This window comes from Macaca thibetana, chromosome 1, assembly GCF_024542745.1.
Source record: "Macaca thibetana thibetana isolate TM-01 chromosome 1, ASM2454274v1, whole genome shotgun sequence".
NCBI lineage: Eukaryota > Metazoa > Chordata > Mammalia > Primates > Cercopithecidae > Macaca > Macaca thibetana.
Window position 1 is genome coordinate 193835614 of NC_065578.1, and position 21292 is coordinate 193856905.

The following is a 21292-nucleotide window of genomic DNA, read 5'->3' on the forward strand; positions in this document are numbered from 1 at the left end:
TGCTGGCAAATGCCAAATGAAGGTGAGGGGGTGAAGAAGTAAGTAGGGGGAGTGAGCAGGTATGAGAGCGATAGGCCGGGAAGCGACAAGTCTGTCAACCTTTGCTGTCCCGGGAAGTCGAAACCGAAGTTCCATCCCTGTCTGAAAAAGCCTTCCCGGAACAACAATCGTTCCCTAAATCCAAAGCTACTGGCCACCAAGCTCCAGCCAGACCTCCGTCCCTTTCCAACATCCTTAGTTATACCTGCTTGTCCTCGGATTTACCTGTAAGATTCTTTCTCCGTATTTCAGGGGGCTTCACTTCATAGGCTCTTCGGATCGTTATCACCAGGCTAACTTCTCACAGACCTCTTCCATTCAGAAGCCGGCCCGCCCAGGCCCTCCACATATCCAGGAGCTCTCTCACTCCTAACCACTTCCGATTACTCAGGGTTTCGCTTCCGGAATACGTTTCCAAAAGAGAAGGGTAAATACATTCTGCAGTGCGTTTAAACTCAAGTAACACAGAACACACACTGTAAGGCCTCCGTAAGTGGAAAGCGGACAGATGTCTACTTTAAAATAAAATACTGTACAGCAACTTTTGGAGCCCAAGCCTCAGATTCACTTAAACTTCCGGGCCAGCTGTTAAACAAACGGAAGTAAAACTGCCGGAAACAGAAAAACGGCGTCTCGTAGCCCCAGGCGACAGCGTGGAGGGGCGGGCCTGTCGATTGGATGAACGCAGCTGAGATTACTCTCAGCCACTAAGGACGAAGAGGTGGGGCGGTGGCGTCCCACGCACCGTGCGACAGTGGGCGGTGCTCTGTTGCCTGAGTAACCGGATGATGGTGTTGGTGGTGGTGTCTTCCTGTCTCAACGATACCTATTTTCTAGTGCTGAGATCCTGAGACAATGGTGAGTGCCAGGGGATGTCAGAATAACGGCTGTGGGTCCTAGCTACTTAGCGTTCCAAGTCTTCGGGCGGATGGGCACTTAAAGTTGTCCTGTCCTCCCGACCTTCTCCTCATTATCTCTTTCCCCCTTCCCATGGGCTGTTACTGCAGTTTACTCGCTCTCCGTATTTCTTACAGCACCCTGAATTCCACTGATGCTACTAAGTCTCTAGAGTAATGAAACAGAAAATTCAGGGTAAGGCATCGAGTCTAATCATCTGTTTTGAACAACATTATGTGTTTTCATTGTTCATCGTGGCATTTTTCATGCTCACAGATTCACATTAACGCGCTTTATTAAGAGTGTGGGGTGGTGTGTATGTGACTGTCTCAACACTGATCTGAATCTCCCTAGATCTTGGAGTCCTTTTGCTTTTCTGAGTGGCAGAGCACTGCCCCACGCCCCCACGAGGGCCATTAACAGATGTATGTTGGATCAGCTCTCGTCTGTCCAGTTGCTTACCTTCTAGGTCTGTGCTTGCTTTTCTTTTCTTTCTTCTTCTTCTTTTTTTTTTTCTTTTTTTTTTTTAAACAGAAATTTCTCCTGGGATTGCTTGGAGAGCTTCTGCAATTCACTGTTTGGACTTCACCCCTGGAAATTCTGAATGAAAGGAATGGGGCTTGGTATTTGCATTTTAAATAAACCTGTAGGTGATTTTAATTCACCCACATGTTTGAGAGTACCAGGGTTCTAGTTAATTCACTTAACTATCGTGTCTTTTAAGCACTTATGGATAATGGACTGGAAGATAGAAAGATCTTTAGATAGTTATAGCTACGAATTTAGAAACAGAGCCCCCACCCATCACCCCTTGTTTCTTCATACTACTCAGCAATCCTTTTGGTTACCCCAGTTTTCCCCTGCCCCATTTTCTGTAAAGACATTTTCAAACCTTCCATTTATAAACCCTGTCTTTTGCCCTTCTCATTTCTCCTTTCTAAACATGATGGAGTATAACAATTCTTCAACCTCATGCCCCCAACCTACACACTGATCTATATTTTTGCTAAGCCTTTAGTCTTGTATTTCTAGTGTAGAGAAAGGGATATTAAAGGATAATCCATCCATCTTTGCTTTTGATCTCATTTGCTTCCATCTGTTACATTTCACTTCCAGTTGTCTTTTTTCTTTCCTGTGCTTTCAGCCTCTTCCTCTTCAGTTCCTTCTACTCAGTGCTCAAGTCACACATCTTATGAAAATTAAATAAAGCAAAACCATGTCATCCATCCTGTGTTTATCCAGTTATTTCCCAGTCCTCCTATCTATCAGTAAACTTATTGAAAGGATATTATTTTTACTTATATCAAACAGACAAAAGTCTTTTGTCTGGCTTCTTTAATGCCTTCAAGAAAGTTGTTCTTGCTTAAGTTTCTAAAGGCCTTTTAAATGCCAAATACAGTAATTACTTCTCAAAATTTATATTGCTTAGTCTGTTTGTGACAATTGAGGTTCATAGTCATTAATTCCTTTTACTGGCTGTGCCTGGTTTTTGAATGTCATTCTTTGGAATTCACTCCTTAATTACTTTCATTTCTTAGTCTAGACATTTTCCTTGGGTGATTTTGTCCACTCACATGGATTCTATTAACACCTTTGATTTTGCTTGTAAATTTCAATTTTTCTCTCAGATCTACTAATGCCTAACTCAGTTGCTTCCCGGACACATCTGTCTCAAAGGTCCCTCAAACTTAATATGACCAAAACTGAACTTGCTATCTTTCCTCCTGGTTTCTCCTATTTTCACCAAGTTAAATACTGCTACTACTATATTGTAACCTAAACTAGAAATCAGAGTTATCCTACATTCCTCCCTTTCCTATTTCTCCCATATTCAGTTGGTCACTAGATCAAATTTTAGTTTGTCATCTCCTCATTTCTTGATTATTTTAATAGTGACTTTTACAGTCTGGTCTGGAAATTCTCCAATCCATTATTTTCTCTGCCACAAGAAGGAATTTTTAAAAACCCAGCCTGTTGATTTACTCACCTCCTTAAAACTCTAGAATCCCCATTTCCTACAGTAAAATGTCTAGAGTGGCACACAAATTCCTCCATGAACAAGCACTTCTCTGTCTAGCTTTTGCCTTTCCCTTTCCATACCTTTTTTTTTTTTTTTTTTTTTTTTTTTTTTATAAAAAATTATCTTGCCTTTTAGCTACTTGCTTTTCATTGAACATACCAAGCAACTTCAAACTGGTAGTATGCCTCCTCTTTCTACTTTGCACTTGCAATTCCTTCTACACAGAATACCTGCACCCTCTTGTTGCTTGCCAAACTCTTATTTATTCTCCTGTTACAGGCCAACGTGTTCTTCTTGCCTGCTTCCCAGAAAGGCCAAACATTGAGAATGCAGGAGTTGCAGCAGAGAAAGAGTTTAATGGAGGCAAGGCAGCTGAGTGGCAGGATAGGAGATATTTCTAAAATCCACCTCTCTGACAGCTTGGAGGTTGTGGTTTTTAAGGATAATTTTGTGGGCAGGTGGGTAGGGAGTGGGTGCTGCTGATTGGTTGGGGATGAATTTATAGGTGTTTCCAAACTGTCTTCCTGTGCTGAGTCAGTTGTCTAGGTGAGAGTCATAGGACTAGTAGAGTCAGTTTCTTGGTATGAGTCATGTATTTGGGTGGCATCAGGAGGTTTGCCAGAATGCAGAAGCCTGAAAAATATATCAAGACCAATCTTAGGTTTTATAATAGTGATGTTATCTAAAGGAGCAATTGGTGAAGTTACAAATCTTGTGACCTCTGGCTACATGACTTCTGAATAGTAAGAAATTGTAGAAAAGCAAGGACCAGTAGCTGGTTATTGCTTACCTATGCCTATATCTTAGCAGATTTTAGATCCCTCTTAGAATCCTAACTTTGCGGCCTTCTATTAGTCTTACAAAGGCAGTTTTAGTCCCTAGAGGGGGTCAGTTTTGGAAGGGACTATTACCATCCTTGCTTCAAAGTTAAACTATACATTTCTCCCATAGTTAGCTTGCCTATGCCCAGGTATGAGCAAGGGCAGTTAGCTTTGTGAGGTTAGAAGCAATATGGAGTCAGTTAGGTTAGATTCCTCTCACTGTTATAATTTTTGCAAAGGTGGATTCACTTTCAGACCCAGTGTAGGTGTCTCTGCTGTGATGCCTTCCTTCCCTGCTCAGAGACGGTTGAGTCGAGTCAGGTGCAGTGGCACATGTGTATAGTCCCAGCTGTTGAAGAGGCTGAGGCCAGAGGATTGTTTAAGGCCAAGAGTTCAAGGCCAGCCTGAGCAACATAGCAAGACCTTGTCTCTAAAAAAGTATAAATAAATACAAATTTAAAATCTGTGCAGATAATCAGAGCTTTCCCCTCCACACTGTGAAATCAAGAAAAAAAGAAAAAGGTTGATTGTTCATTCTTTTTTGTTACCATTTATTGTAGTATATGTCTCTCCTATTGTACTTGCCTCATTCAGTTGAAATTACTTGTTTATAGATTTGTCACTGTTACTAAAATGTGAACTGTTAGAGGAATTGATGTTTATTTTGTTCACAGTATTACCTAGATTATATTAGGCACTCAAATGTTTCCGGAATGAATACAAAATAAGAAAGAATGTGGTAAGTGGTCTGAGAGAATACAAAATAATTGGGGGCACAGTGTGCAATTGAGTCCCTGCTTCTCAATCAGAGTCAGAAAAGTTGTCATAAAGAAGATGGAATAGAATTTCAATAGTTAGAATTCAATGACCTGTGCAATGGCATAGGGAGGTTGGAAAGTGACATTTGCTAAATACTGTTTTGGTTTTTTTGTTTTTTTTTTTGCCTGTCTTACATTATTGTTATCAGACTTCCCAGGAATGCTAAGGGCAGTGAATGAACTCCTGTTCCCACTCCTCCTGCCGGGATTGCAGGCTGGGGCTTTTTCAAATTAGGTGGTCTATGAAGGCCTCTCTGTGGAAAGAACTTTTATATTGAGACCTGAATAATATAATACAAAGTGCAATGATCTGGAGGAAGTGTTCCAGGCCACGCTAACAACAAGATCAAATACCCTGAGGCAGAAAAGAGATTGGTATATTTTAGAAACTTACAGTTCAATGTAATAAACTAATAGAAACTGGGTGGTGGGATGGTGCAGGGGTGGCTGCAGTAGGGAAAGTATGGTACAAAATACCATGAAATGTGGTTAGGGAGGTAGGCAAAGGCCAGACCACATGTATACATACAGCAGTGTTTCTCAAACTGTACCTGGTAACTCATTACTCAAATTTGTGGTATGTAGCCAGCATTAAAAAGAGGACATAAAATACCAGCTTAACATATTCACTACATGTTGTAAGGGTAACTTTCATGAACTTTTGTTTAATTGTATATGTATTAGATGTGTACTGGATTCTGATGTAAAATGTATTTCTTACTGTTAGTCCTGATCCACAAAGTCCAAGACACAGTGTACTTTAAAGAATATATACTTTATTTGTTTTGTTTTGTTTTATTTATTTATTTATTTATTTTTGAGACAGGACATTGCCCTGTCACCCAGGCAGGAATGCAGTGGTGAGATCATGGCTCAGTGCAGCCTCAACCTCCCAAGTTCAAGCGATCCTCTAGCCTCAGCCTTCTGAGTAGCTAGGATAATAGTTGTGTGCCATGATGCCCAGCTAATTTTTATTTTTATTTTGTAGAGACAGGGTCTCACTATGTTGCCCAGCCTGGTTTTGGACTCCTGGGATCAAGTGATCCTCCCACCTTGGCCTCCCAAAGTGCTGGGATTATGTTTATGTTGAGATTTCAACTATTTTGCCTTTTAAACTATATATTAGCCACCACATTCAGCTAATATATAGTTTAAAAGGCAAAATAGTTGAACTCTCAAGGCCTGCAGATATTCTTACTCCTCTTTTGACCTAGTGAAAATGTTCTTGTTGTGTGGCAGATACAGCTTTGAATTAACGACAGCCTAAAATTGCTAGAGTGAAATTTTCAAGTTTCTTTCTGCATCCAGATCACTCTCCTACATATTTGCTGTCAATTGTTTATGAGAAAGAACAGGCCTAAGAAGCAGATGTCCCTTTTCTGTATTCACTCTAGCCACTGTTGTATGTATTGTAGCAAAGGATTATGGCCTCTCAATAAGCAGCTGAAGATGCAGGTTGTTTGCTCTGTTGGTGAGGCTTCCTGACCACTGCAGTTTATCTAATCGGCTTCTGTCTTCATCTAGTTTGTTACAATTGTAGCTTCCAAATTCTAGAACCACCTTTATATTGTGAAGCAGAGATAGGGAAGTGTAGTTCAGCATGTTTCTCATACATCTTGTTTAAGATGAAACGTATACTGGACTCATCAATTTCTTTACTTTTATGTATTATAAAGAGGACAGAGAAGGTAATTCTAAGATACATTTGACTAACAGAGATATTCATGTTTTATATCTTTTAAAATATAGTATTTATTGGAATATCATTACTCCAGATGAACTGTTAGTATAAGGAACGACTTTAAAGATTATTAGCTATGTTCCATAAGAACTAATCTAAAGCTTTGAAGTAAAATGTCTCAAAGTTGTTTGTTTGTTTATTTATTTATTTTTGAGACAGAGTCTCACACTGTCTCACTGGCTGGAGTGCAGTGGCTTGATCTCGGGTCACTGCAGCCTCTACCTCCTGGGTTCAAGTGATTCTTCTGCCTCCGCCTTGTGAGTAGCTTGGATTACAGGCATGTGCCACCATGCCTGGCTAATTTTTGTGTTTTTAGTGGAGACGGTGTTTCACCATGTTGGCCAGGCTGGTCTCAAACTCCTGACGTTGAGTGATCCACCTGCCTCGGCCTCCCCAAGTACTGAGATTACAGGAATGAGTCAAAGTTGGTTTGAACAGAGCTTTCAAAGACAGTTTCATGATTACTGAAGAACAAACTTTTATTCCATGAAATGAAATGCTTTTCAGTTTCCAACTTTATAATGTTTCTCCTAATAGCTTTTCTGGTTTTGTTTTCAGCACCCGCTTTTTTATTTATTTATTTATTTATTTATTTTTTTTAAACAGAGTTTTGCTCTGTCGACCTGGCTGTGGAGTACAGTGGCGCGATTTCAGCTCGCCGCAACCTCTGCCTCCTGGGTTCAAACGATTCTTGTGCCCCAGCCTCCCGAGTAGCTGGGACTACTGGCACACGCCACCATGCCTGGCTAACTTTTGTATTTTTAGTAGAGACAGGGTTTTGCAATTTTGGCCAGGCTAGTCTCAAACTCCTGACCTCAGGTCATCCGCCCGCCTCGGCCTTCCAAAGTTCTGGGATTATAGGTGTGAAGCACGGCACCCAGCCAGCATCTGCTTTTTATTTATCCAGAATTTCTTTTGTTAGTTGAATTGTTGATTTGAAGGAATTGCAGTTCCAAAGATCCACAGGATTTTATTTACAAAAAATGAATCAGAAAGTATAGGGCATAAATTGCAGATATAAAACACTTAAAAGTTTATTTTCCTATATATTGTATTAAAATGCACTTGAGAGCCTGGTATATTCTTGTTTAGTAGGAAACAGTGGTATTTGGAGAACTGAATAGTAAGTGGTTAATATAATGCCATAATTTTTTTTACATGCAGCTTTTTATTTATTTTTGCTTTCCTTTTTCTGCCTTTTTATTCTCAATTCTTTCTCATTCACCAGTTATTCTTCTATTCAAGAAAGTATTTATTGAGTACTTTCCATATGCTGGTAACTGGTGGCTATACATTGATTAATAAGATAGCACACCGTGGCCCCTACCTCATGGAATTTATGGAGAAAAACCAATATTGGAAAACAAATTGCAACTGTAAGCTGGGTTACAAAAGAAAAATGACAAGGTGAGGTGGAAATTAGTAATAAAACAGAGTGATCTGAAGTAGCCTGGGGTGGTGAGGGAAAGCCTCCTTGATGACAAAACTCTTTAATTCTTTTTTTCCTTAGTTTAGGAGAAAAACAATTTACATGAATAAATAGATGAATGATCACCTCATATGATGATAAGTACTATGAGGAAAATTAAACTAAGTAATGCAATATTGGTTGGTTCCAAGAGCGAGTAGCCTTGAGTAGGACAATCAGGGAAGGTCCTTGTGAGGATGTGACTTTTAAGCTGAGATCTCAGTGATAAAAAGGAGCTTGCCAGGTGGAAACCTAGGAGAAGAGCATTCCAGGCAGAGTCAATAGTGAGCACAGAGGTGCATTAAAGGAATAGGAGGGAGCTAGTGTGGCTGGGGCCTAGGGAATGAGAGGACAGCTAGATGAGAAGCGATCTGAGAGGCAGGAAGGAGCCAGAAATACTGAGACTTATGGAACTTGGGAAGGATTTTGGATTTTATTCTAAATGCAGTGGGATTATACATCTTATATATTTTACCTATTCCATCAAAATATTTTATTTTCCTTGGATTTGCCTTAAATTTTTGCCATATTAATTTGGTCTCTTGGTGCTTATTTTTATCTTATCTGTAAAATTTATGATCTTATAAACTTTGGGAAATATTTTTCTGACCTGCTCTTGTCTTCGAACTTCAGGGACTCCTAATTTCATCCCTTATAGTTGCCATTTCATAATGTATTTTCCCATTTCTGGACTTTTTTTTGTTTCTATAATATCTACTCTAAGGAGTGGCGAGCAGAGCTACATATTCCAGGTGGGTATGCATTATAGTTTCAACATGGGAATTATGTTTGCTGCTGTGATCTTCACCTATTACCTTTCTTGATGGTGCTGTAGCATATAATTGAAGTATCTTACTTTCCAGAAATATCTCCAGCATTCCCAATGAACTTTGTATTCACTTTTTTTTTCAAAAACTGCCTAAATTTCTTCACTTCCAAAGTTGTCAATATTTTAAAACTTTCTGTTAATTAGTTGTGAGAAACTGTAGCTATTAAAATATACTGCTTAATTCACGTTTATTTTCTGATTAGACACTTGGCCTTAATAAGTTGCTATTGTTCTCTCTCCTGACTCATCTTCTGTGCTGTGCCTTCTTCATATTTCTATACTCTTTAAAATGTATCTTCATATGCACACATAATGACTCTAGAGCTCTCTGATAGATGTAAATTTAACTTTCATCCTTTGTTTTCTGTAGTTTCAATATTTACATGATAAATACATATGCTATATATGTTTTATATATATTTATAAAGGTATTTAACTTATTCTGTTGTAGAAATATAGGAAAACTACTTATTGATTTTTAGAAATTAGAAAATATAGAAGTAAAAGTAATAAAATTAAATTTTTCTATAATAACACTGCCTGTATACAATCGCTATTAATATTTTTGTATAATATCCTGGTCACATATATACTCATATACACACACACACACACACACAGATACATATATATATCCTTTAAAGTATGATACTATTATATTCATTGTTTAGAAATCTGGTTTTTCCTGCTTAATATATCTTGTGCATTTTTCCAGATCAGTTTTAAGAACTACAGTCAGCCCTCGATATCCATGGGTTCTGCATCCAGATTCAACCAATTGATGATTGAAAATATTTGAAAAAAAAAATAACAATACAATGATAAAAAATACAAACAAAAACAAGGCAGTATAACAACTATTTACGTAGCATTTGCGTTGTATTAGGTGTTGTAAGTAATATAGAGATGCATTAAAATATAATGGAAGATGTGCATAGGTTATATGCAAATGCTATGCCATTTTATGTAAGAGACTTTAGCCTCTAAGGATTCTGGTATCTGCAGGAGTCCTGGAACCAATCCCCTGCAAATACTGAGGGACAACTCTACGTCTTATTCTTTCATTTATTCTGTTTTAAAAAATCCATTTATTAATTTGTTCTGTTAACACAATAACTAACATATTTTTGCAAACACATTTTTATAGACATCCATAATTATTCCCTTATAATAAATTAAAAAGGGAATAACTGGGTGTGTGAGGTCATGTGCATTTTCAAGACTTTTAATATACATTGCCAGACTACTCCCAAAATAGTTTTGTCAATGAATACTCTGCTAGCAGTGTACCATGGTGCCTGTTTCTTCTAAACTCTAAACTGGTATTTCTATACATTACACACGTATGTCTAACAATAGATTTGAACTTTTAATAAAACTGTCACCTGCTTTGCTCAGAATATTGAGAGATATAAATTACTGTATGTTCTATAGATGAAAGGCACTGTTAATACTTACCTACAATATTTCTTTGTAATTATTGTTTTATATCTCTCATAAATTGTTAAAATTCAAGATTTATCGTCTGACTGTAGTGAAGAATATTAAGTTAGCCTTTTTAAAACTATTATTTGTAGGCAGATTTTGCAGTCCTCTCTTGTGTACTTATTTTCAAGATGTAGCTTGTTGAAGTACAAACGAACTGATGTAGAACAAGAAATCTAAAATTTCAATCTTTATTCCAGTCCTGGCTTAAGCACTTATGAGCTGTGTGTTATGTAATCTTTCTGGATAGTTATTTTCTTATCCATAAAATCAAAATAATACTTTCTGTTTAGATTACCTTAAAGCATTTTTTGTGAAGATCAAATAAGTTGATATGAAAGTAATTTATAAACTGTAATATACATATGAAATGTCTTATTTTCATATTAACCAGATTGCTGCCTAATGAGAAGATAGTTGAGGAAAATGGAAGAGATTAAAATGTCAACCTTCAAAAATAAATATTTGAGGTTAATGGTGTTATGCAATTTTGTGGCTATTAAAAAATTTACTTTTATATATTAAATTCCTTCTTCCTAAATTTGTTTTTAGATTCATTTTCCTAATGGGAACAAGAAAAAGCTGGTAAAAGGGAGGGAAGCATGGGAAATGGCAGAGATGGGTCTTGAGACCAGTTTCAATAATGGTCATATACTTTTGTGGGTAGGGGCAGCTAAACATATGTGATATGTATTTAGCAGGTATTAGGTGTGAGATCCCTGAATATCTACTCAACTTAAATAGATTAACTGGGAACGTTTACTTTTATTGCTGGTCATGTGAGATTTTATTATTCAGTAATTTGACTGTGAAAGTACAATGAGACCATTCAGACCCCGTCTCTTTCTTGCCACTTACACTCAGAAATTTGGCTCTGGAAAAACTGAAAACCCCTTCGTCTAGTGGCAAGTACAGTTTTATCATTTATGTTAAACCATATTGCTTTTTAGGTACCTTATTGAATTTTACTGCATGCACTGAAATCTCTGAAAGGTGAATATCTGTGTATCTTTGATTTCTGAATATTTTTCATAATTAAAAATTTTTAAGTTTTTATCCAAAGAAAGAATGGCTTCTCTAATAATATGATCACTTTTTTTTTCTAGCTTTTCCACATAAACATTAGTATTGACCTTATGATTTTTATCTTGTCTCCCAATACCTTTAACACCTAGGTTGTAGCATGCATTATTAGAACACTTTTAGAATCAAACTTGAAATAATAAGCATTTATATTCAGATATAGAGCCGAGACTCTTGAACTCATCTTTCTGCCCACTTTTGGCTTCTTGCACCATGATATATACCTGAGATACAATGATGAACAAGACTAGATTTCTTTCTTAAAAAGCTCACAGTCTTGAAGGAAGAGAAAAAAAGAGAAGAAGAGAAATATATGATACACTGTAACACTGTAATACTAACTTAGGGAAATTCAATTTCCTCATTTGTAAAATGAGAAAAATAATAATAATAATCCTGGTTCCCTTATAGGGATATTATTATAATTAAATGATAAATTGTTTAGCTCAATGCTTTATACACTGTAAGCATCCGGTAAATGTTAGCTGTTATTACTATTGCTACTGCTGTTATTTCCAAGTGTTAAGATAGAGACCTATTGAATGTGGGGACACAGAAGAGAGACTAATACTGAAGGAATGCTAATTAAAAAAAAGATTAGTTGACTTCACAGCTTTTTCTCTGCTATGTTTCATTCACTGAGCTTCAGGTTCTCTTTAACGTGAATATGTGTAAATCCAAAATTAAACTTATGCATATTAATGCCAACATTGATTCCCTAAACTGATTGGAAGGCATTTGGAAATGAAGTAGGAAACTCCGTCATTGTGGTTCATTGTTCAGGGTTCAGACTAGTGTCCTGTACAATTAAATGCTTAACAGATGCTTCCCCCCATCCTACTTGCTTTTAAACATTTTTGTTCATTGACCCAGATGTCCCTTTGGGTGAGTGTTGAGTGGACACAAGATACACAGAGTTGGTGACTATTCAGAAGTATTTGAGGTAGTTCTTATTCATATAATTTTTAAGCAATTCTTTTTGGTTTAGGCTTTTGAGATATACATTTTCAAAGTTTACATCTTTTTTTCCCCCCAGTTTTACATACACTTCAACCGCACTTGCTATTCCATTTGCCTAAAATGCTCCTCCACTTATTTTCAGACCTATGTTCAAATGACGCTTCATCAGAGAGTACTTCCTTGTCCACCTTTCTAAAGTAACACCTCCAGTTGCTCTCTGTCCCCCTACCGGCTTCACCTTCTTCTTTTTTCACTTTAGCACCTGACAAAAGCTTTGCAAATCTGTTATTTTAATGATAGTGCCTGACACTTAGAGAATGTTTTCTATTTTTTAAGGCATTTAAGATTCTTAACTAATTGACAGTGTCCTTGGAAGTAGGTATTGTATTTACAGAGAAGAGATATCAATATCAGGGAGCAGAAAGGCACAAACATCCAAGGAAGAAAGACAATCCTCTGAAAAGATAGTTGAAGAGAAAGGAAGGTAACTTTCCACTGAATTTCCCTGCTAGTTACTTGGTAGAGACCAGGAGTGGACAACCAGTTTTGATCAGGGCTGTTCACCTCTAGAGAAAAGTCTAGAATTCTGGGTCAAAAACAGTGGACTCTTATTCTGAGAGAGAGCTCTAGCTTCATTCATTCAACAATTATTTTTAAGTTTCTCTTGAGTGCCAGGCACTGTTCTGAGCAATCAGTGACAAAGTCCCACCCTTATGGAGCTAACACTTCTGGAGAGACGCAGAATAAACAAATACATAGTATAATGTGTGGTTTTGATAAGTGTTATGGAAAAAAAAAAATCAAACAAGACAGAGAGTGAAGAAGTTGGTATTTAGTTGGCTGGTCAGAGAAGCTTCCTTACATTGCTGACATATGAGTGGAGACCTGAATGAGTGATGATGTGGAGAGCCCTGAGAATCCTAGCCCTAGAGCTCTCTAGGCAGAGGAAATAGTACATCCAAAAACCCTGAGGTGGGAGCCTGCTTGGTTTATTTAGTAACCAGCAAGAAGGCCAGTGTAACTGGAGCAGAGAAGGTGAGGGAGAGGGTGGCAGAGGCAGGTGAGGCAGAGGAGATAAAGAGGTAGCCTGAGGCCAGATCATACAAGGCTTATGTGGCATGAAATCAGTCTTTTTTAAACAAAATTAAACAAAATTTTTGTGGGTACATAGCAGGTATGTGTGTGTGTGTGTGTATAATATATATATGTTACATATATTATACACATCCATAGTATACTAGGTGTATGTATGTGTGTATATAAGATAATTTAATATACTGACTATATTTAATATTTATAAATATATAAGTATATGTTTAATACTTTAATATATAAGTATGTACATGAGATATTTTGGTACAGGCATGCAATGCATAATAAACATATTTTGGAAAATTTGGTATCCATTTCCTCAAGTATTTATCCTTTGTGTTAAAAAACAAGTTATACTCTTCTAGTTATTTTAAATTGTATAATTAAATTATTATTGACCTATTATGCTCTTGAATACTAGGTCTTACTCACTCTTTCTTTTTTTTTTTTTTTTGTACCCATTAACCATCCTCACTCACCTCCTCACAACACCCTACTACCTTTCCCAGCCTTCTACTTTCTATCTCCATGAGTTCAATTGTTTTGATTTTCACATCTTGCAAGTAAGTGAGAACATGCAATGCTTGTGTTTCTGTGCCTGGCTTATTTCACTTAACATAATGACCTTTAATTCCATTATGTTGTTGCAAATGACAGAATCACATTTTTTTTTATGGCTGACAAAATTCACATTTTTAAAAATGGTATTTGTACCATATTTTCCTTATCCATTCTTTTGATGAGCACTTAAGTTGCTTCCAAATTTTGGCTGTTGTCAATAGTGCTGCAGTAAACACAGGAGTGCAGATATCTCTTTGATGTACTGATTTCTTTTGGGTATAGACCCGGTAGTGGGATTGTCGGATTGTAAGGTATCTGTATTTTTAGTTTTCTGAAGAAGCTCTAAACTGTTCTCCATAGTGGTTATACTAATTTACATTCCCAACAATAATGTATGAGTGTTCCCTTTTCTCCACATCCTTGCCAGCATTTGTTACTGCCTGTCCTTTGGATAAAACTTTTTTTAAATTGGGGTGAGATGATACTTCATTGTAGTTTTGATTTGCATTTTTCTCATGATCAGTGATATTGAGCAACTTTTCATATCCCTGTTTGCCACTGGTTGTCTTCTTTTGAGAAATGTCTGTTGAGATCTTTTGCCCATTTTTTAGTCAGATTATTAGATTTTTTCCTGTGGAGTTGTTTGAGCTCTTTGTGTATTCTGATTATTACATCTTGTTAGATGGGTAGTTTGCAAATATTTTCTCCCATTCTGTTGGGTTGTCTCTTTACTTTGTTGATTGTTTCCTTTGCTATGCAGAAGCTTTTTAACTTGATGTGCCCCAATTTATCCATTATTGCTTTGGTTGCCTGTGCCTGTGTGGTGGTGTTCAAGAAATTTTTGCCCATACCAATGTCTTAGGGATTTTGCTTAGTAGTAGTTTCATAGTTTGAGATCTTAAATGTAAGTCTTTAATCCAAATCCATTTTGATTTTATTTTTGTATATGGCCAGAGAAAGGGATCTAGTTCCATTCTTCTGCATATAAATACCCAGTTTTTCCAGTACCATTTATTGAAGAGGCTGTCTTCTCCAATATATGTTCTTGGAACCTTTGTTGAAAATGAGTTCATTGTAGGTGTATGGATTTTACATGTTAGAAAGCAGTGGAAGAGAATTCACTGAATGTCACTCATATTCCATAAGAGTGGCTGTTCGAATCTGATAATTTCATCAATAAGTTTAAAAGCTTTAAACTTATTTGGGGCTGATTGGGCAAAGGATACCCCCCGCCCTTAGATTAGGTTCTCTTTCATGCAAGGAATTAGAGAGAAATGAAATTGTTGACCTGGCACAAGCTATCCTTTCATTAAAATGTTTCCTAAAGTCCTGATGACTGGAGGGGATATATTAAAAACAATAGGAGGCTGCTCTGCCTGTGGAGTAGGCATTCTATTATGCCTTTACTTTCTTAATAAACTTGCTTTCACTTTTCTTTAAAAAAAGAAACTGATTAACTTATAAGTCAGAATGGGAAAGCTCTTTTTCTTAATAGTTAATAGCTATCACTTATTGAATGCCTACTGTATATTAAATTCTTTTCACATAAAGAAAACCTCAGTTTTTAAAAATACTCAAGATTATACTGCTAGAAAGCAGTAGGGCCCAGATTTGAGCCAGTTAAGCCTAGAACTTCATATTCTTTCTAGCCTACTACTTAGGGTCATGATGTTTAAATTTTTTTTTTTTTTTTTTTGTAACTCTTTTTTTGCTTTTATGTAGCTATAGAAAGAAATTTAACTTCCTTTTCAAAAACTCAATTTCTAGTGGATATAGGTGATATACATTTTTTTCAGGGATTCAGAATTCATATTTTGATACTTGACTAGGGCTCTGCAAAATTACTATGGTTTAATGAATAACTACAGGGCTAAAATTGAAGGTATATGTAAAACGGCTTTGTGAAATGGCTTTTTGGGCAGGTGAATCCACATTGAACGCTAGGTGGCACTCTTCCATCATTGGACACTTCCAGGAAAAGCTATCCTTTATGGATTTTATTAGTTGCTTATTAATTTTAATCATATTGAAGTGGCATTGGAATGCTATTTATCTAGAAATCACAGATGCATACAGTGTCACAGATTATTTCTCATAAAGTCAAAGACACACATTTTTCTTACCTAAATTAGAAAACTTTAGCATAAATGATGAAACTAATGATCTTCTTTGGGATTAAGCTTGAAAATGCGGGGTTTTTTTTTTTGTTTTTTTTGGCCTTTTTTTTGGAATCTGTTACTTTACCAAAATATCCTTTGACATTTTAAAAAACTTAAACAGGAAACTACAAAATAAAAATAATGTTTGAATTACATGAGATAATATAGGCAAATGCATTCCAAAGAAAACACTGTCTTAGTATCTTCTTCAGCTAGACTGTGTGATGATCACTACTTCTAACACTTGTGGATGTATCAAGACTTCGACCACTTTTATAAAGGTACCTTTGTGGTTACAACCACTTAAATCTGTATCACTTTACCGTAAACACAGTATTTTCTTCATTGACTAATATTCAAAAAGACTCGTTCTTTTTCTCATGAGGAAAATGCTATCAGACTCAGCAGCCAACTGTAGCTAATGCAGAATAGTAGTAATTTGCAATGCATGTAAATCTATATTTATATTTAGCATCTGCAGCATTTGGTATATGACATACAGGAAAAGATGGAACCATTTTGGTTTGCATATTTTGCATAGAGCTACTTTTCTCTATCTGTGCAACCAGGGCTGCTACATACTACATAGAGGACATTGTACAATTATGAGTGAGTTGCTGATATTCTTATTGATTATGTATTTTTCTAACAGGTGGCAGTAAAATATTCTGAGGAAGGTACAACTTTTTCTGTTTGCACAGGAGTACTAGATGGACTAAAGAATAGTCTTTTCAGATTTCTTAGCAATGATACTGCTCGTCTATGCCATTGGCTCTTATTCTTGAAAGAAAAAAGAATATGGGAGGAAGGAGCACAGGAGAGAGAAGGTGATATAAAAGTACCATTCCAGGATGCATCTAATTTACTACAAATGTCAGGGTGGGTTTAGGGCCTCTACAATGGATAGATGCCACAGGATGCCATCCCACTGTATCTTCTCCTCATACTCTACCTTCAAATCATACTGGCTTTGTTGTTTGTTAAACTTGCAAAGGTCCATCTTCCTCCCAAAACTTTATACTTTTTGTCTACCTGGAATGTTTTTTTACCCCAGGTTTCTACATGACTGGCTTTTCCTCATCCTGTTTTGACATCTCATATCAAGTGTAGTTGTTATTCTAGTTGAAGGGGTACTCCCTAGCTCACTACCCCTAATAATTGGCATGTTTACTTATTTATCCTATTGTTTTTGTAACACAATTTATTTATTTACTTACATTTTTAGAAATGGGGTCTCGCTGTGTCGCCCAGGCTGGAGTGCAGTGGTATAGTCATAACTCCAACTCCTGGGCTCAAGCGATCTTCTGGCCTCAGCCTCCTGAGTAGCTGCAATCATAGGCATGAGCTATGATGCCTGGCTATAACATATATTATTACAAGAATTATATATATTTTTTTACTTTTACATTCTGTAAGGAGAGACAGAAAATTAGTAAGTAAGCTGCATGTCAACAGGGCCTTGTCTGTCTTCTGTCTTGAATATCCCCACTGTCTATTGCAGTGCCTGGCAAAGAGAAACCATTCAATATTTGTTGAATGAATGAAGGCATGAATAAATTCAACTTTTAAGGCATAACTAACATTTCAGTTGATGATAGCTAGAAGAGTTCTGCTTTTTAAATTTATTCATTCAACAAATACTTAATAGATATCTGATAAATGCAATGCATATACCTAGTCCCTTGGGATGCATCCATAAATAAAACTGACAAAAATCTCTGCCCTAAAAGGGCTTGCATTCTATTGGAGCAGATATGCAATAAGCAATAAACATATGAAGTATAGTATACATTATACTTGAAGGTAAATAAGTGCTAGGGGAAAAAATGAACAGGGTAATGAATGTTGGGGGTACTGATAGTGGTGTTGAATATCATTTAAAGGGAGGTGGCCAGAGTTGGTCTTGTGGAGAAGACGATGATACCTGAGCAAAGTCTTGAGGGTGAGAAAGGATAAGCCATGTAAATATTGGGGAAAAAGTATTCCAGGAAATAAGACAGTGGACAGACTTTTTTAGGTGGGAGCATGCCATGTGTTCAAGAAACAGTGTGGCTAAGGCAAAGTAAGCAAGAGTGACAGTTGTGGGAGATGAAGTCACACGGATCACTGGAGGCCAGATCCTGGACGGCTTTGTGTGCTATTGAAAGTGGGTTGACATTATTCTCATAGGCTGAGTTGGCAAATTTTAAGCAGAGGAATGAGGTGATACAATTTATATTTTTACAGAATCCTCTCTGGCTATATTTTTTTAAGAGTAGATGTAGGGGGGCAAAGATGGAAGTAGAGAGATTAGTTATGAGGATATAATCTACGTGAGAGAGTATGGTGGCTTGGAGTAGGGGGTTCGCAGTGGAGGTAGTAAAGTGGCTAGAATGTGTATATGTTTTGCAGGTAGATCTAATAGGATTTCCTGATGAATTGGATCTATGGTCTGAGAGAAAATGAGTCAAGGATAGAGTTAAAAGATGACCCTAGGATTTTGTTCTGAGCAATGGTAAGGATAGCATTGCTGTTAACTAAGATGTGGAAGATTGGTGAAGAAGCAAATTTGTGTTAGGGGACTTGGAGCAGGATTTCAACTTGGGGCCTGTTAAACTAGAGCTGTCTAATATCTAAGATAAAAGGCAGTTGGATAGATATATGCACCTAAAATTTAGAGGGAGTGGTCTGGCCTGAGCACTGTCAATATATAGATTATATTTAAAGCCGTAAGACTAGACAAGATGATAACAGAGTGAGTGTAGCTAAAGATCAAGGGTCCAAAGACCAAGTTGTAGAGTATTCTGACACTCGAACATCAAGAAACCAAGGAGAAAGGACTGAACTGGAATAGAAGAGAGGTTTCAAATCAGCAACTTAAGGTTCTACCTTAAAACAAAAAACAAAAAACAAACAAAAAAGGGCAAAGTGTGATGGTTCACTCATGTAATCCCGGCACTTAGGGAGGCAAAGTGAGAGAATTACTTGAGGCCAGAAGTTTGAGACTAGCCTAGACAACATAGTGAGACTGCCCCCCTATCTCCACTAGAAAATAAAAAGAGAACAGAAAAAGAAAAATAGGAACGAATTAAACCTAAAGGAAATAGAAAAGAAAGGAAATAAGTATTGGAGTAGAAAACAGTAAAATAGAAAATGGAAGAAATCAATGAAACTAAAAATCAGTTATTGGAAACAATTAGCATAGGCAAAACTTTGGTTAGACTGACCAAGAAAAAAGACTGAAGATACAAATTATCAAAATCGGGAATGAATGAGGAGACATTGCTCCTATCCCTACAGAAATTAAAAGGATTATAAGGAAATACTAGGAACAACTTTATCCCATTAAATTAGATAACTTAGAGGAAATGGGCAAAATCATTGAAAGACATAACTGCTAAAACTCAAGAAGAAATAGAGAATCTGAATAAAGCTATACTAAATAAAGCAATTGAATTCGTAACTAAAAGTCATTCTACAAAGCTCATACCCAGATAACTACTCTCATGAATTCTATTCCACATTTAAACAATAAATAATAGCAATCTCACAAACTTTACTGGAAAATAGAGGAGGAAGTACAATTCACTCAGTGAAGCCAGTATTGTCCTATACCAAAGCCAGATTAAGACATTGCAAGAAAAGAAAACTACAGACCAACATCATGAATAGAGGCAAAAAAATCTTCAATAAAGTATCAGCAATATTAGCAACACATAGAATGGTTTATATACCATGATCCAGTGGGATTTATGCCAAAAAGATTTAACATCTGAAAATCAATGAATAAAACACAAAAAAAAATGAAAGAAAGGATAAAACACATATAATCATAGACACAGAAAAACACTTTACAAAATTCAATACCATTCATAATAAAAATTCTCAACAAATTAGAAGTAGAAGTGAACTTTAACCTAAGGGGGTTTATGAAAAAGCAACATATTTAAATGGTAAGTGTGAATGCTTTCTTCCTGAGATTGGGAACAAGGCTAGGATGTCTGCTCTCACAATTTTATACAACACTGGAATGGAAGTTCTAGTTGGTATAGTAAGTCAAGAAATAAATGAAAGACATCTAGACTGGAGAGGATAAAACTGCCTTTATTCACAGAGGATGTGACCCTATGTATAGAAAATCCTAAGGATTCCACAAAAAAATTACTACAACTAATGTGTTCATCAAGGTTGCAGGATACAAGAGCAATTGATTTCACAAAAATTAATTATATTTCTATATACTATAATGAACACTCTGAAAAAGAGATTAAGAAATTAACTCCACTTCAATGACACCAAAAGAATACTCAGGAATAACTGAAAGAATTGTACACTGAAAACTACAAAACATTACTGAGTAAAATTAAAGACCTAAATAAATGGAAACATTCAACCTTCATGGATTGGAAGACTTAATATGGTTAAGGTGGCAATTCTCTCTAAATTAGTAGATAGGTTTAGTGCAATTCCTATCAAAATCCCAGTGGGCATTTTTGCAGAAATTGACAAGCTGATCCTAAATTTGATATGGAAATGTGAAGGGCCCAGATTAGCCAAGATGTTTTGAACAGGAATAACAAAACTGGAAAACTTAAACTTTCTGGTTTCAAAACTTCCTATAAAGCAACAGTAATCAAGACAATGTGGGCCAGGTGCAGTGGCTCACACCTGTAATCCCAGTACTTTGGGAGGCCAAGGCAGGAGGATCACTTGAGGTTAGGAGTTCGAGATCAGCCTGGCCCACACAGTGAAACTCTGTCTGGTATAAAAATACAAAAAAATTAGCCAGGCATGGTGGCATGTGCCTGTAGTCCCAGCTACTTGGGAAACTGAGGCAGGAGAAAATTGGCCAAACCAAAGAGGTCACAGACCCTATGCAAGTCCAAAACCTGGCAGGGCACTTGTTAAAATTTTTTTTATAACTCATTAAATCTTAAAGCTCCAGAATGATCTCCTTTGATTCCATGTCTCACATCCAGGGCATGCTGATGGAAGAGGTGAGCTCCCAGGGCATTGGCAGCTCCTTCCCTGTGGATCTGTAGGGGACAGCCCACATGGCTGCTTTCAAAGGCTGGCATCAAGTGCCCCTGGCTTTTTCAGGCACATGGTGCAAGCTGTCAGTGGATCTCCTATTCTGGGGTCTGGAGGACATTGACACTCTTCTGTGTGGGGGCCCTGACCCCACATTTTCTCTCTGCATTGCCCTAGTAGAGGCTCTCCATGAGGGCTCTGCCCTAGCAGCAGACTTTTGCCTGGACATCTGGGTGTTTTCATACATCTTCTGAAATCTAGGTGGAGGCTCCCAAAGCTCTGCTCTTGTCTTCTGCACATACCTGCAAG

At 36.9% G+C, this 21292-nt stretch overlaps 1 protein-coding gene across 3 annotated transcripts in view; it reads left to right on the plus strand.

The window, feature by feature from the left end:
• The first annotated feature begins 191 nt into the window (after positions 1–191).
• NME7 (NME/NM23 family member 7) overlaps positions 192–21292 on the plus strand; it is a 218374-nt gene continuing 197273 nt past the window's right edge. Inside the window, exon 1 of one of the 3 annotated variants that reach the window (XM_050784788.1) lies at positions 192–897. In XM_050784788.1, coding sequence (XP_050640745.1) covers positions 895–897 — 3 coding nt within the window. In that variant the 5' untranslated portion in view covers positions 192–894. Of the gene's footprint in view, positions 898–938; positions 1132–4646; positions 6284–21292 lie in introns of those variants that run through there. The other 2 variants (XM_050784797.1, XM_050784787.1) reach the window with 2 other exon arrangements.